At 42.3% G+C, this 16,900-nt stretch overlaps 1 protein-coding gene across 1 annotated transcript in view; it reads right to left on the reverse strand.

The window, feature by feature from the left end:
• Positions 1 to 16,900, reverse strand: part of LOC306986609 (SH3 and cysteine-rich domain-containing protein 2-like) — a 134,228-nt gene that overhangs the window by 68,178 nt on the left and 49,150 nt on the right. The window contains exons 4-6 of the mRNA XM_079590015.1: positions 15,862 to 15,934; positions 1,584 to 1,696; positions 331 to 406 (exon numbers count right to left, since the gene is read on the reverse strand). Coding sequence (XP_079446141.1) covers positions 331 to 406; positions 1,584 to 1,696; positions 15,862 to 15,934 — 262 coding nt within the window. The remainder of the gene's footprint in view (positions 1 to 330; positions 407 to 1,583; positions 1,697 to 15,861; positions 15,935 to 16,900) is intronic.

The following is a 16,900-nucleotide window of genomic DNA, read 5'->3' on the forward strand; positions in this document are numbered from 1 at the left end:
AAAATTTCCACAAAAAAACGAGAGAAAAACCCCCCCAGTACAACAGGCATCGGTATCGGTACCGGTGAGTACCAGAAAAAAATATCGGCACTCATACTCGATCCTTAAAAAGTGGTATCGGTGGTATCCCTATTAATAATCAATGTTAATTACTTTATAGAACTGCAGTATAAAACCAATATCACTTGCGCTGTAGAACTGAATACAGATTTATCAGTTGATGTTTAATGTAAAGTCTCTGTTCTAAAGAAAAAACATATGAGAAACACTGATCTGTAACTATCGTATGCATCTATATTTCTCAACTCATCATAATTTTGATTCTCTTACCCTTTCCCGGGTTTTCGGTCAATTTCTTCCCCTCAGTGGACATACATTCATTCCTCTCCTGATCCTCCTCTTCATCCTCAAAAACACAAACAGATTTTCACACAGCAATGAATGATTAAAATTCAAAGTTTGAGCTTCCATTCAGTAAATTATCTATTTTTGACAAATATTTAGATTTATTCATTACAAAAATGGGTTACACTTTATATTAGATGTCCTTAACTACTAAAACAAAATTACATATTGTATTGCAAAACACTTGTGCTGCTACTGAGGTCGGATATGGGTCAGGTTTGGTGGTATAAGGGAAGGCTCCACAGTGTAATTATGTAATTACAGAAATTAATTACAGCTGTAATTACATGCAGGTATTTCTTAAAATATAACCCTTAAACAGACAATATGCACCAGGATACATATTCTTTAGTCTCTTGTATGAAGCATAGGAGATCATTTTTCATCCAATACTGTAATCATTATCATAGTTGAGTCTGTTTGGAGTATGTGGGTCACATGACTTGGATAACATTTTCTGTGCTCATTTTGTCAGTTTGACCTAAAGCCAATATGTCTGCCCATGGTGCATGGACATTTGACTTTGTAGAAAGTAGGCATATATTAATCTGACGTTTTTCAGCAAAAGATGCAATACAACTGCTAATATTAATTGCAAACATTCTCTTAAGATATATAAAAAAAGAACAGTAGTTCTAGAAGTAGAGAATTATAAATCGCTTGTAGGGGAGAGGATGCCCCTTAGTATAAATCACGTTCCAGGGCCCTTAGTGAAGATTCTTATAGGCCCCCATGTACACCCCTTTCTAAAGTATTTAGAGTTTTTTTTTTTTTTAAGTGCAAATGTTACAATTCACATATTAACTGATATTATGTTTAGTTGACTATATTTTTACATTTTTAACTTTAATATTTTGTTGCAAGGTTTCACATAGCTTGTTTTATGGTAGAACAGGGGTGTACAACTCTGCTCCTGGAGGGAGTCTTCAGAATTACTTAGAAAATTATGTTGTATCATAAAATACATATATACACTGTATTTACACTGCATAAGTGCACTATATCAAATTATTAATTTCAATGTTAGTACATAGTAGTTAAAGACAACTAAAATAAAGTGGGACCCAAAACTGTTATGTATTTTTCATTTAGATTGACTACACCTTTATTAAATCTTCACTTTCAACAAGCTACAACATATTTAAGACCTAAAAACACTTGTGGTATATGGTACCCACCAGACTTTGTGTTGGAGATTCACAAAAACTCCCAAAGCTAGATCGGCTGGTGTTGGCCAGAGAAGTTCCAAAGCGCAGTGTAGAATACACAGGATCCAGATGAGCTTTTGACTCTATCATATCACAAACATGTCAAAATAATCAGAACTGTACACAGACATACTCACTCTTTAAAAAGAGAAGTAAACATCAATTTCATTTTAAAAAGTAAAGCAAAGTTCAATTATATTTTCCAAGTTTAATTTATGTAATATTAAAAAATATATTAATATTAAAATTACTTTCTTGAGTATACTAGTTATGTGTACTTCAAGTAGCATACTTGTTGATATCCTAATATATATATATATATATATATATATATATATATATATACTGTATATATATATTGTGTGTGTTTGGCAACTATACTGTTAACTATACTACAATTAAAATTATAGGTATTCTGACAATATAGGTTACTAGCAATATACTTCTAGTCCACTATATATCTTCTCCTTGTATATCTCCACTCTATATCTAGTACACACACATATCCTCTCAGTAAATTAGTTTAATCTTTTTTAAACTGCAAGTATACTGTTTTCTTTAAGTGAACTTAACATCATGCTTTTAGTTTACAATTTACACTTGTTTACAATGCACTTTAAATATACAACGTTTCTATTTAGGTATTATTTTTTAGATTTGAAATGCATCTTTAACTGTACTTGAAGTATATTTACAGTTGACTTCTATGTCATGACTTTTAACTACTATATACTAATATTTAAATTAATAATTTGATACAATGTACTTTTTATGTACATACTGTACATGTTTTTACATTGTAGTTATATTTCAAAAAATACATGTGGTATTATATAAATAATTAATTTATAATTTATAACATCTCGTTAACTAATGCAAGCCTCGTTCCCTAAAGGAGGGAACGGAAGACGTAACGTCGACGTGCCGACGTAATTGGGATCACTTCAGGGAGCCCTATCATCTTTGAGTATCTACAGAACGAGCCAATGAACGTTGGCGTGCGTGAATCGTGTCACGCGCTCCGCAGTGTGGGTATAAACAGGAAGCGGCGCACACACACATTGTTTTTCACTGAGGAGCCGAGATCATGACGGCCATTACCGAGATGGTCAGCAAAGGTGACGACGGGACGTAACCGAGACGTTCCCTTTCAGTCGCTCACGTTCGAACGTAACGTCGACGTGACAACGTAATTGGGATCCCATGGAAAACGGCACGGTTGCTGCCACATCCAGTGCCCTACGCAAGACTCTCAGACCCCCAACTGGCTGGGGCGGAAGACCTGCGTAGAGGGAGTTCAACTGCTGTTCCATTATACCCCAACACAGTGTAACTCTTGGATAACACTGGGAGAGTGTGCCTTTCCTGGGAAGAGGGACGCTGCGGAAGCCACATCCTGCACGAAGGAGGAGACATGTGGAGAATACACATATGGACTGGCCGGTTAGGGGCAGTACAACATATGGAATGTCACTGGGGTGGCTCCAGCCTGAAAAGGAGCTTACACCGGACAGTGACGGCAGAGCGGACTCTGCCAAGGGAAAGACAGGCTCACCGCAGAGAGCTGGTCGTGGAAGAATGTGCATATGGGATCGCTGCAGGGATCACCACATATGGAATCCAACCTAGCACAAGTTACGCAAGCATACGAGTACTAAGCCTGGCGTTGGACGCTCTGCAACGTCTGACTGCCGAAGGGAGCCAGTGGTGGAAGAAAAAGAAAAGGAAACAAAAGATTCTCCGTCCGGCCCTCCACAAGGGGAAGGAGAGGCGCGTTCACCATCTCCTGAAGAGCAACTTGATCCGACTCTGGGTCCCCCATCTCAGGGTCGCTTGTCTCCTGGTTTGGCAGCAGCCTGGACGGGCGGTGTAGACTTCCTGCGACTTGCTCCACGCTGAGGCCTGGATGGTGGCTGCTGCTGAGGCTTAGCGGGAGAGGAGGACGTCGCGGGAGGGTGGGAGCAGCAGGGGTCCGCCGGGGCAGGATGTGTCGGATCGCCCCGTCTGCTTCTGTGCGGCCGAGAACTGCTGGGCAAAGCTCTCGACCGCGTCGCCGAACAATCCAACCTGGGACAGAGGGGCACCCAGGAACCAATATTTATCGGTGTCCCTCATATCGGCCAGGTTGAGCCAAAGGTGGCGCTCCTGGACCACCAAGGTGGACATAACCAATGGAACGTGCGGTTACCTTCGTCGCCCGGAGAGCGAGGTCAGTTGCCACACGGAGCTCCCGGAGAAGCTCTGGGTCAGAACCACCCTCGTTCATGTCCATGGGCCTGGGCCAGGTGGACCTGCTAGAGCGACATGGCATCGAGAGCGCAAGCAGCCTGTCCACAGGCTTTGTAAGCCTTCGCTGAAAGACCAGACTTACAAGCCTTGGATGGGAGGGGTGGATTACCCCGTCAAGAGGAAGTGGACACAGCTGCATCCCAACGGCACGCTCCACTGGCGGGATATCCACATACCTCTTAGTTGCCACGCCGTCGAGGGTGGAGGAGCCACTAGGATGGCTTCTGTTATCTATATGGTGCCGTCTACGTCCTAGTAAGCTCCGCATGCACCTTCGGAAAGAAAGGTACCGGGGTGGCGCACTGAAAACCAGCACGGTTTTCGGGGTGGCGCCCTGAGAAACCAATCGTCCAACCGGGAAGGTTTGGGACGTGGTGGAGGGTTCCACGCAAGCCCGACCTGATCGGCGGTCTGGGAAAGCATGGCTGCCCATTCTGGATCGGATTCGGACAATGCTACACTCCCCGAAAGGGGCAACGCAGCCGAATCCTCATCTCCAGAGGACTGAAGCTCCCCCTCCGATGCTGTGATCGACATCTGATCGTCAGGCAGAGCCCCAAAGGAGATCGCTGGTCGTCCATGAGATTTGTCATCCATATTCACCCTAAGGTCCCTCGGGGGCACTATGCGTCCAATGGCAGCTTATTTTTAAAGCCGTTTTTCCACGAACCACCCATATGGACTACCTTAAAGAAGCCAATAGGTTTGGGGGGAAAATAATTGTCTACTTTTAAAAGAGTAAAGTCAACTACAAGCATACTTCAAGTACTTAATAATACTTTTCTTTTGCATACCTAAATCAAAAGTCTATTTTATTTTGCAATGCGGAAGTAAGCTATTTTCTGTTAATGTGCAGAATTACAGATTCATTAGCAGCATAACCAGTGCGTTTATGATTATGATAATATATTAAAATAATATGATAACAAATACTAGTACTAATGCTGTACAAATACTAATATTAAGCAACATAATGTACAGCTAAAATAACTGGAAGCAGATGACACCGGAAGTTGTAAATGGCTCCATCCGCTCTCACATTATAAATAAAGTGGATAGTCCAAATACACGCTATAAACTTGTCTCTTAAGTCTTATTTTGTTAAAGTTGCAGTCGGCAAGTCTGCCAGATTGAGGGGACTTACCCAAAATGTTGAATGTTTACAACTCTCATGCCCCTCCCCCACTACCTTGTACACCCTACCATCGAGTTTGTGCTCGTCAGTGCGTGTGTACCAGATTTTCTGTGAACGTGCCCCTCTATTCAGCATCGAAGAATCATTTTCTTTTCTTTGGTTATTTTGGACCTCCTAGCTCTGGTTGTTAACCGAGGAATTGGAAACTTGTTAGTAGACTTCTTTCTCTCCGCCATCACGCTTCGTACAATCAAACACACCTGCGAACTTCAGGCGTGTGCATGTGATATTGTAACGTGGGCGAGAGGGGATGGGGGGATCTGTGGCGTGTGCATGAACTGTGATTGGCTGTCAGATCTCATACCCCCTGCGCTGACTGGACCAGAAGAACCTGGAGCGGTGAATTTTTGCAAAACAATTAACACGCTCCAGGTGGATGTTGAAGTGCAGTGTTTTTTCTAAAACCGGCTGATTTATGTTGTTCTGTCGGAGCATAGTGTCGGTTTCAGTGAATATGATAAAAAAAATCTTGCCGACTTCAGCTTTAAGTATATCTCATAAATACATGTGAAAGTATTCTCTCGTAGTTTTGGCTTACAGTATACTAATAGCACAAATGATTACAGTTTTTTACAATCGCTATGACAGTTTTTTCAATACATTTAACAATTTTCCTAAACTCTTAACACACCAACACACCTAAAACACACAATTGGCAAAACGGTTAATTTCATGCTCAAAATCACACATTGTAAACTAAACTCCAAAACTAATTTTCAAAATACAATAATACACTAACACAATACACTATGTCTAACAAAACACTGCAAACATGTTTCAAAATCAAATAATTAATCAAAACACTAACACATGTTCTCTTCCAACAGGAACATTTAGTCAATCATAACACAATGACGGAAAAAACACTAACATCAGCTGAATTTACAGAAACTGCATTATGTTATGTGTCAGGTCTGCCCTTATACAATAGACAGTATACTGTATTTATCATAGATTGTGTTTTGCACTGTAGTTCCCTTTCGAGGGAACTCGCGATGCGTCAATGACGCTTTGGGAACGCTTCTGCGTGATTGCGTCTGAAGCACTTATGTCAACTAGTCCAATGGCGAGAGTGGGCGTCACGGGCGGGTGACGTGACGACCAGGAAAGGATAAAGGACATCCGGTTTAGAACCGCGCTAGCTTTTGTGCCTCAGCAAAGCGCTCTGTGTCATACTGTCTGTCTTATTTATTGTTGTGTGTCTCAAGCATAGATATTATGGCGAACAAACAACCTTAGGTCGTGTGTTCCTTCCTGCCCTCTGACTCTACGGGTGGGGATACACACGATGTATGTGTTGTTTGTTTGGAATGGAGCATGTTCTGTCAGCGCTCGAGGGTGCTGACGAGCATTGCGTGTTACTATCGTACTCGCTCCGTTCCCGTTTGTCACTCTTTGAGGAGGGTGTTCAGGCTCGCGTTCCTCGCATTATCGGCCCCGTGTTGCCGAGGCAGCACGGAGGTTGGTATTGCGGGGTTTGCAAATGGATCTCGCGGAGGGGTTAGAGACGGGCGCCGCCTTTTCTCTGCCTTTACCCGGGGGATCCAGCGCTCTCTCTCTGGGATCGGAAGCCCGCGCCGCGGCTTCTTCCGCCCTGGTTAGAGAGCCCGGTGTTTTAGCAGTCTATCTCTGAGGAGGTAGAGGTGCTGAGCATCGATGCATGTTCACAAGCACAATATATATATGGACAGGAGTATGGGGAGCAAACAGCTTTGGATCGCGTGTTCCTCCCTGCACTCGCTTCATTACGAGTGGGGACACACGCGAGTTGTCATGTGTTGTTTGTTTGGGAGTGGAGAATGCACGGTCAGCTCTAGTAAAAGGGGACTGACAGTGTTCATTCATAAATTCCCGACGTGTAACATTTGCACTATCGAGAATTTAGCTCTGCTCCCGATGGCTTTCTTCTCGAGGGAAGAAAGTCATAAAGATTATTTGGCTCGGATCTCGCGTTTGCTGAGGCATCGCGTAGATTACGAGTCTGCAATAATAATAGTGGACTGGCTACGTTCATTCATGAACATTACCGACCTGTGTTCACTATCGGGATTTTCCCCATGCTACTGTTTATTTAAAAGACTGCAATACGAATCCAGTGGACCTTATGCAAATGCAATGCATTGATTAAAGAGATACAGTGTATTGCAAGCTATGAATTTATGATTCTTTTATTGTATGTTGAAACTATTTTTATATATAAGCTATATATAAATATATATATATTCAGCCTTTCATCCAGACTATATTATCTTGTCTGGTTGATTTTTTTTCTGTTTGATTCTGAGGAATTAAATAAGTGGGCTGTATTTAAATATGCCTTTCATCCAGACTATATTATCTTGTCTGGTTGATTTTGTGCTGTTTGATTCTGAGGAATTAAATAAGTGGGCTGTATTTAAATATATATTCAGCCTTTCATCCAGACAATATTATCTTGTCTGGTTGATTTTGTGCTGTTTGATTCTGAGGAATTAAATAAGTGGGCTGCATTTAAATTTGCTTATCTGACTTTCATTAGTTAGATTCATGCATAAGTTCAGCATTTCATCCAGACCGTGTAACTTGTCTGATTGATCTTTTACATTTAATTTTGAGGAATTATATGGTAAAATTATGTGCTGAGCATCGAGTTAAGGGAATTTAATATTCTCAATCTCCTGTGTGCAATGAGTTGGAGTTTATAACTTCGTAAATGGGGCTGCTGGGCGGAGCAGCACTAGCCATTAACAAACTCCTTGTACAGGCAGAGTGCCATTTCCTGTGCTCCCCCTCAGAAAGATTGGGGACCAGAATGGCACCCTCTGAGGGGGGTTCAAAAACAGTCAGTTCGGTCGTTTCCTGCCAGGATGCTTCAGGTCACCGAAGTGGCTGTTACAATAACACCAGAGGCCAGTCTCGAGGGACTGGTACCCTTAGTAGATTTTCTGACAGAGTGGAAGAAAATGCCGAATATATCTCCATGGGTCCTGCAGATAATAGAGAGGTCAAGGTCAAGGTCAAGGTCACTTTTATTTATATAGCACCTTAAAAACAGCATTTCTGCTGACCAAGGTGCTTCACAGAAACACAATATAAACACAAATAAAAACAAACATCATACAAATTACATAGTAAAAATTTAGCTCACAAATTCTACATCCACAGTTAAGGATAGGCCTGAGAAAAAAGATGCGTTTTTAGTGCTGACTTAAATGCATATAAAGAAGAAGACAACCTGACTGATTTAGGTAACGAATTCCACAGTCTAGGACCAAAAACGGAGAACGCTCTGTCACCTTTGGATTTCAACCGAGAGTGCGGGATAGTTAATAAGCTCTCCGATGATGATCTAAGAGATCTTTGAGGAATGTACGGACAAATGAGGTCTGAGATATAGACTGGACCAAGACCGTGCAAGGCTTTAAATACAAAAATCAAAACCTTGTACTCAATTCTGAATCTGACCGGTAGCCAATGTAAATGCCTCAAAATAGGGGTGATATGCTCAAACTTTCTCTTCCCCGTTAAGAAACGGGCTGCAGCGTTCTGTACCAGTTGCAGACGCGACAGTGAAAACTGGTTGATACCCGCATACAAGGCGTTACAGTAATCCAGCCTTGTTGAAATGAAGGCGTGAATTACGGTCTCTAGATCACCAAACGATAGGATAGATTTCAATTTCCGTAAGCCCCTAAGCTGAAAGAAACTGCCTCTGACAACCGAGTTTATTTGCTTGTCAAATTTTAACTCTGAGTCAACAACAACACCCAGGTTTTTTACATGAGTCTAAATATTCGCTTTCAGCGGTCCTAAATCAGAGATTAAACCTTCTACCAAATGGGGAGGGCCAAACAAAATAACCTCGGTCTTCTTTTCATTCAGCTGGAGAAAGTTTTCACCCATCCAACTTTTTATGTCATCCACACAGGCTAATAAATCAAATAAAGATCCAGAAGCAGGTTTAATTGACATATACAACTGGGTATCATCCGCATAAATGTGATAAGGAACCTGATGAGATTTAAAAATGTAACGAAGAGGGAGCATATATAAAGAAAAGAAAATCGGTCCCAAAATGGAGCCTTGCGGGACTCCACATGTGACAGGAACAGGAGACGAATGAAACTGACCCATCTCCACAGAGAAACTTCTCTCTGAGAAATAGGATCCAAACCACTCTACAGCTGAATCGCAGATTCCAGCTTCAGTTTTTAGCCTGTTTAAAAGAATGCAGTGATCTACAGTATCAAAAGCTGCACTTAAATCCAGCAATACCAGAACAGCACAGTTTCCGGAATCCACAAATAGCAATAAATCATTTACCACTCTCAACAAGGCCGATTCAGTGCTATGCTTGGATCTGAACCCAGACTAAAACGGATCGAGTATATTATTCTCAATTAAGTAAGGGGATAGTTGGTTTAAAACAGCCTTTTCCAACACTTTCGACAGGAAGGGGAGTTTTGAGATGGGTCTGTAATTATTTAGGTCAGATGGATCCAAATTTGCCTTTTTGAGCAGCGGATGAACTACTGCCTGTTTGAAACAGGATGGAACAGAGCTCGTCTGTAAGGAACTGTTTATGACAGAAATAATATTTGGTGCAATTGAGTCGAGGACTTCCTTTAGAGAGAGGTTTAGACCTCTTTAGAGAGAGGTTTCAGAATCTAGTTTCTTTCTCCTCCACCTCGTTACAACGGGGTGCTACTCGCGTTAGTACATCCATAGCAGGCTCTGGTAATGGAGCAAGAAGTAGAGTCTCTATTAGCGTATGGAGCTATAGAGTAGGTGTACTCGCCCGACAGAGAATCGGGGTTTTACAGCCGCTACTTTATTGTTCCGAAAAAGGATGGGGGGTTGCGTCCCTTTTTAGATCTTCGTCTGTTGTATCGTGCAGTCATGAAACTCAAGTTCAAGATGCTCACACAAACAGATCGTGACTCAAATCAGATCCGAGGACTGGTTTGTCACGATAGATTTAAAAGGCGCTTCCTTCCATCCTTCCTCAACAAAGGAAGTTCCTGTGGTTTTCTTTTGGGGGCAAAGAATACCATTATCGGGTGCTTCCATTAGGTCTAGCTATCACCTCGCATGTTCACGAAGTGCGTAGATGCAGCTCTGGCCCCGCCAGGCTGCAGGGCTACGCATTCTGAACTACATCGATGACTGGCTGATTCTGGCGGAATCAGAGTAGTTAGCGGTTCGGCATTGAGATGTCGTCCTCGCTCAGATGAAGAAATTGGGGTTGAGACTCAATGCCAAGAAGAGTGTGCTTTCTCCATTACAGAGAACCACTTTCCTTGGTGTGGTATGGGAATCAGTCACGATGCGAGCCACACTATCGCCCGTTCGTGTAGCTGCTATCCTCACAGCCACAAAAGAGTTGAAGCTAGGTCAGTCACGCACTGTGAAACAGTTCGAGAAACTGTTGGGCCTCATGGCAGCAGCGTCCAATGTGATACTCTTTGGCCTGCTGTACATGAGACCTTTGCAGTGGTGGCTCAGAACCAGAGGGTTGTCCCCGGGGGGAAACCCACTTCGTACGATCAAGATCACGCGGCGGTGTCTCCGCGCCTTGGTTATATGGAGGAAATACTGGTTCCTATCTCACTGAGCAGTCACGCATTGTGAAACAGTTCGAGAAACTGTTGGGCCTCATGACAGCAGCGTCCAATGTGATACCCTTTGGCCTGCTGTACATGAGACCTTTGCAGTGGTGGCTCAGAACCAGAGGGTTCTCCCCGAGGGGAAACCCACTTCGTACGATCAAGATCACGCGGCGGTGTCTCCGCGCCTTGGTTATATGGAGGAAATACTGGTTCTTTTCCCAGGTTCCGGTGTTGGGAGCTCTTTGCCATCGAGTTGCTATCTCGACAGATGCTTCCCTCACCGGCTGGGGAGCGGTAATGGGATGCCGCTCATCCCAGGGCCTGTGGAGGAGTCATCATCTTTTTTGGCACATAAATTGCCTGGAGATGATGGCAGTCTTCAATGCATTGAGACTTTCCTCCCAGACCTGAGGGACCATCATGTGCTTGTCCGTACAGACAACACATCGGTGGTCTCTTACATAAATATTTAGGAGCAGACATCCTGTTGAGGCAGGGGCTGAGGCCCGGGGAATGGAGGCTCCACACTGAGGTGGTGGAGCACATTTAGGGGGTTTATGACCAGGCACAAGTGGATCTCTTCGCGTCTCAGGATACGACGCATGGTCCACTTTGGTTTTCCCTCACACACCCAGCTCCCTTGGGGCTGGACGTTGTGGTATGGACATGGCCGAGGCTACGTCTGTACATCTTTCCCCGATTACTCTGCTCCCAGGAGTTCTGGACCCGGTGTCTCTCCTCGACGGCTCTCCCTTGGAGAATCTAGTAAGGAGGGACCTTCGGTCTCAAGTGGATTGGGTGATCTTTCACCCAGCCCAGAGATTTGGATCCTGTGGGTTTGGCCTCTGAGGGGCCCCAACTCATTGACTTCTCTCAACTGAGGTTGTGGAGACAATACTTCACTCCAGAGCTCCCTCCACGAGGAAACTTTATGTATTAAGTGATGGGTATTCACTTCCTTTTACGGGTCTTGGACAGTGGGGCCCAGTTTACTGCCCGATTGGTACAGTGCTGGAGTTACTGCTGGTTCGTTTTGCCGCAGGGTTATCCCCTTCCACACTGAAGGTGTACGTGGCGGCTTTAGTGCCTACCATGTCCCTTTTGGTGGTATTTCCCTTAGGGGGGGGGGACCTTTGGTTGTTTCCTCCGTGGTGCTTTTAGACCAGGACAGGAGTATGGCGGCTTATAAGCCTTTTTATATATGTAGATATCCCTGTAGGATGTGGTATGCGGCAGGCTGGTCCTCTCCGCTCACATTCGTTTTTGCACACAGGTTTTGCTACTTCGACCTGGGCGCTTCCCCAGGTTTTCAAATGCTCTTGTCTTAGTTGTGCAGTATTCACACAGACAGGTTCTGTTTCGTATGGCGTGTTTGGTATTCTCGTTCCCAAAGCGTCATTGACGCATCGCGAGTTCCCTCGAAAGGGAACGTCTCAGGTTACGACTGTAACCCTAGTTCCCTGAGAAGGGAACGAGACGATGCGTCACTTTGCCATACTTCCTACATCCCTGTGATCGTTTTGCTTCGGCCCTTTCGAAGCTAGCGCGGTTCTAAACCGGATGTCCTTTATCCTTTCCTGGTCGTCACGTCACCCGCCCGTGACGCCCACTCTCGCCATTGGACTAGTTGACATAAGTGCTTCAGACGCAATCATGCAGAAGCGTTCCCAAAGCGTCATTGACGCATCGTCTCGTTCCCTTCTCAGGGAACTAGGGTTACAGTCGTAACCTGAGACGTTTCTTGTGAAGCCTCTCTACATTTTAGTTTTGTTGGGTTTAGTAAATACATGCATTTTGTTTCTTTTGCTGCAGAAATTCAATACAAAAAATGAATGACCATCTCATAGCTTTATGTACAGTTTATGAAAAGAAAAAGAAGACAGAGACAGAATTCCTGCAGTAAAGACTTTATTTGCAAAAGGACATTACAGCAAGATAATGCTCCCTCGTGCAGGCATTTTTTTTCTTTCTTTCTTTCTTTCTTTCTTTCTTTCTTTCTTTCTTTATTTCTTTCTTTCTTTCTTTCTTTCTGTCTTTCTTTCTTTCTTTCTTTCTTTCTTTCTTTCTTTATTTATTTCTTTCTTTCTGTCTTTCTTTCTTTCTTTCTTTGTGTTGCTCTATATTGTTCCTCTTCCACACATGATCAGCCCAAAGAGTCCTCTTTTATACAGTTTTTGCCCGTTGCTTGAACACATTTTGCAAAACTTCGCTCATTGTGCCAAAACTCTACACACAAGTAAACATGACACAACACTGGGAAATATACCATTCACATCTGTGTCAAATTGAAACTCTACTATCAACACCTAAACTCTGCTATCAAAACCTAACATTCCTTTGTCAAAATATAACTCTGATGACAAAATGACACATACTTGCATCATATGCATACACTTTCAGATCAGGGGGAACACACTAGTCTACTTTATATAAAACACTATAGTCTTTGATTTTCACTGTTTATTCAGAAGGCATATTTTCAGGAGGCACATTTTCAAACAACCAAAAAAGCAAATAGGCCTACTCAATATTGTACATTGCAGTAACATGAATTCAGATAAAGCAAAAAAATTAAAAATAATAGAAAAAACACTATGTAAACACAGAAAATCATAGCAAGTGTGCATACGTGGGCTCAGAGATCAAAATATCCCCTTGCATGTCGAAACCATCCATGGATTGCTGTCACCTGGATGTCGCCGCTGGCCTGTTCCATTGCCTGCAGAAGAGGCAAGCGGGCATTTACTGTAAGTAATCATGGCAGGGGCGTAGCACAAGATCCCGGGCCCTATGTATATCCAGTCCTGATGGGCCCCCATGTTCCAAATAAAATATATTCCAGACTTTTCAAGGGCCCTCTCTGTCCTTGGGGCCCTGGTAATCAGTACTGGTTTTACCCCCAGTCCGACGCCCCTGAATCATGGTATGTTTCACAAAAACTACCACTTTGGCTGCAAAAGGAGCATTAGCACCCTGCAATACCCTGTACACGTGATGTGGAAATGTGATATACTGTAGTACAGTGCTGTAAATACCATCTGAGTAGAGGTAGAAGGTAGAGAGGTGAAGACACCTGTTTTCACTGTGAAGCGGCTTAGATGTGGGTGGAGTCTCTGCCCAGCTTCCCTCATAGTCAGGCCATGGTTGATAACATGGTCCACCAAAGTTGCTCTTATATCATTAGAAATAGGGGTCCGTGCATGGCCTCTTCGACCTTGACCTTGTCCTCCTCCTCCTCCTCATCATCCTCTTCATCCTCATCCTCCTCCTCCTCTACCTTTCCCTATTGCTCTCCCTCCATCCATGCTTGCAAAGTTCTTGAAAAGTTATTTTTGTAGCTGGCTGATTGGTGTTCAGTTTTGCAAGTAAGTGCCTTCAGGTATGTATTTGAATGGTAGCAATTACCCGATGTGTTTTGTATTTTGGATACATGTGTTTTCCAAATGGCACCCTGAGATTTCATTTTTGAATGAAGTGTCTTATGTATGAAATAGAGTGTAGTATGCAGGACCGAGTGTGTTGCATAAAGGAGTAAAGGTCATTGCACATCCGAAATTCGCATCCGAAATTTTCGCACGTTAAAAAATAAATACGACCTCACGTTATGTCAATCACACATGCACACTGCCTCCGAAACTTTCGTCAGTCATAAAAAAAATCGAAGCGGGTTCGATTTTCTGCGTTTTTCGCATCCGTAACAAGCAGTTTGAATGGTGTTTGAATGGTGCTTTGACAATTCAGAGCCACCGAATCACGAATACGAAAAAACGTATACGAAAATTTCGGACTCAGTGTGCAATGGCCTTAAGTGTGTTGCAGAATTGCAACTAGAGTGCAAAGCAGCGCTTTTGTTTAAGGTATGGGTACATGTGTTTGAGGTATGGTAACAAAAGCTTCAAGTTGTGTTACTTTAGTCTAAGCATGAGTCTATAGTGTTTAAGCAACGGGCAAAAACTGTAACATATGGTCATGCGATTGAAAGAACCTCAACACCTGAGTGTGCTTCCTATGGGAATCAGCTGTAATTTATGTATTTGCATAACTTCAATAAGCTGTTTCTCAGTAGCAATGGAATAAAATGCAGGGAATAGTGTTTCAATTGACAATATGACCAGCTGTTCACTTTGACTTTAGCCTATAAGTTATGTTTAGAACATGATGTTATCTGTTCTGACATACAGTGTGAAAGCATTTGTAAATTTGGCAGTAAAATTACATTGTTTAGGTATTGGTTGAGCTTGTGTGTAAAAGAAGTTCAAGCATTTTAAATTTGAGTTAACTGTATGCATTTTGTGTCAAAGCAACAAGAAATGTGTTAATTGTATAGCCCATAAAGACTGATGTTGTGCTAACCGTGTTAAGAGTTTAGAAAAACTTGTTAAATGTATTGAAAAAACTGTCATAGCCATTGTAAAAAACTGTAACCTGTTTTGTAAGGGTACTTTTTCCACCTTAATCACCTCATTTTTGGTTAGTTCACCCAAAAATGAAAATTATGTCAGTCATTACTCACCCCCATGTTGTTCCAACCCCGTAAGATTTCGTTCATCTTCGGAGCACAAATTAAGATATTTTTGATTCAATCTGAGAGCTGGATCACTCCTCCATAGGCTTCTATGGGATTGAAACTTGCCCGCCCAGAAAGTTAGTTCAGATAATGTTTAAAATAGTCCATGTGACTACAGTGGCTCAACCATAAGTTTATCAAGCGGCGAGAATACTTTTTGTGAGCAAAAAATATATAAAATAACGACTTTATTCAACTATTCATTTTATTCTCTGTGGGCCTCGAGTGAGTTCACGTAGTGTAACAGTGCAGCGCTTCTTTGTTGTTCGTCACACGCATCACACAGATGACCAGCGTCGGCCAATAGTGAGCCTACGTGTGACGTAAACACAGAAGTGATGCGCTGTTTCACTACGTGAATTCATTGTCTGAACTAACTTTCTGGGCGGGCAAGTTTCAATCCCATAGAAGCCTATGGAGGAGTGATCCAGCTCTCAGATTTAATAAAAAATATCTTAATTTGTGTTTGGGTGAACTAACCCTTTAATTCCAATTTAACCCTTGATGTTTAGTAGGAAACATAATAAACACAAATGATCATTACATTAATAATCATGCTATTATATTATTTTACACACTGAATCAGACTTCTTTATCTGATGGACATACCCTGTGTCTTCACAGCACATAACCGATCATCTGTCAATACAGGTGAGCTTAAATTCCTCTTGAACATGCCAGACTTGAAGAAAAAGAAATACAAAAATTAGATATAATAATTCAATCTCTGTTTTACACTTTTATAAAAAAAAAAAAAATAAAAAAAAAAAAAAAAATATATATATATATATATATATATATATATATATATATTTATGTATTTATTTAAAAAAGTATTAAATATTTCCAACTATATAAGTATGCACAAATTATTGATAGATTTAACAGACTGGGCTCATACAATATTTTGGCTTTTTTGGCTTTTTCTTGGGTGACTCATGGTTTGAAGTTTTGCCTGTTTCTCTCTCGACTGTGAACTGTGCCTGTCCGATTTTATTCTATGAATACAGACAAGTCTAGTGCTCTTATAGGTCCCTAGCAGTGATGCGCGGGTCAATGTATAAACAACCCGCACCCGACCAACGTTTTCAACTAACCCGCCAGCAACTCGGGCCGCAAAAAAAAAAGAAAGAAAATATTGTACCCGACCCGCTTCCTGACCCGCGTTTTTTTAAAGTAGCTAGTAAATGCTCATCGTAGTCATGGGCCACAGACGGAGGAACTAGGGGTGCGCATTTTTCTGAATGCTGTATGATATCGCCTAGTGTTTTGTAATAAAGGCTTGATTTATTCAGTTATTTCGTTCGTTTCATTTTCTTAACAATTAAGATGCTGCGTGCGTTTATACAGTCTAATCGAAGTGTGCGTCTCTCCCCCGACTTTCCCAACAAAAACCCCACCCCCTCTCAGCAAATACATAAAACTGACATTAGATATGCGTTTAAAAGTAGCCTATTAAAATGGCACAATGGCATTGCTCAGTTCAACGTGTTGGGATATCGGGCATTTTGTCCCGCGTCAGCTTTTATTCAAAAGTTAATAGCGCGCTCAACATTCAAAAGGTAAATAAGAATTTCCCACTGTCATCTCTGACTGAGCTCGTGCTCGCGCAGTTATTCAGCCAATAAAGTGTAGACCTATGTATTTC

This window comes from Phoxinus phoxinus (genome assembly GCF_949152265.1).
Source record: "Phoxinus phoxinus genome assembly, chromosome: 19".
NCBI lineage: Eukaryota > Metazoa > Chordata > Actinopteri > Cypriniformes > Leuciscidae > Phoxinus > Phoxinus phoxinus.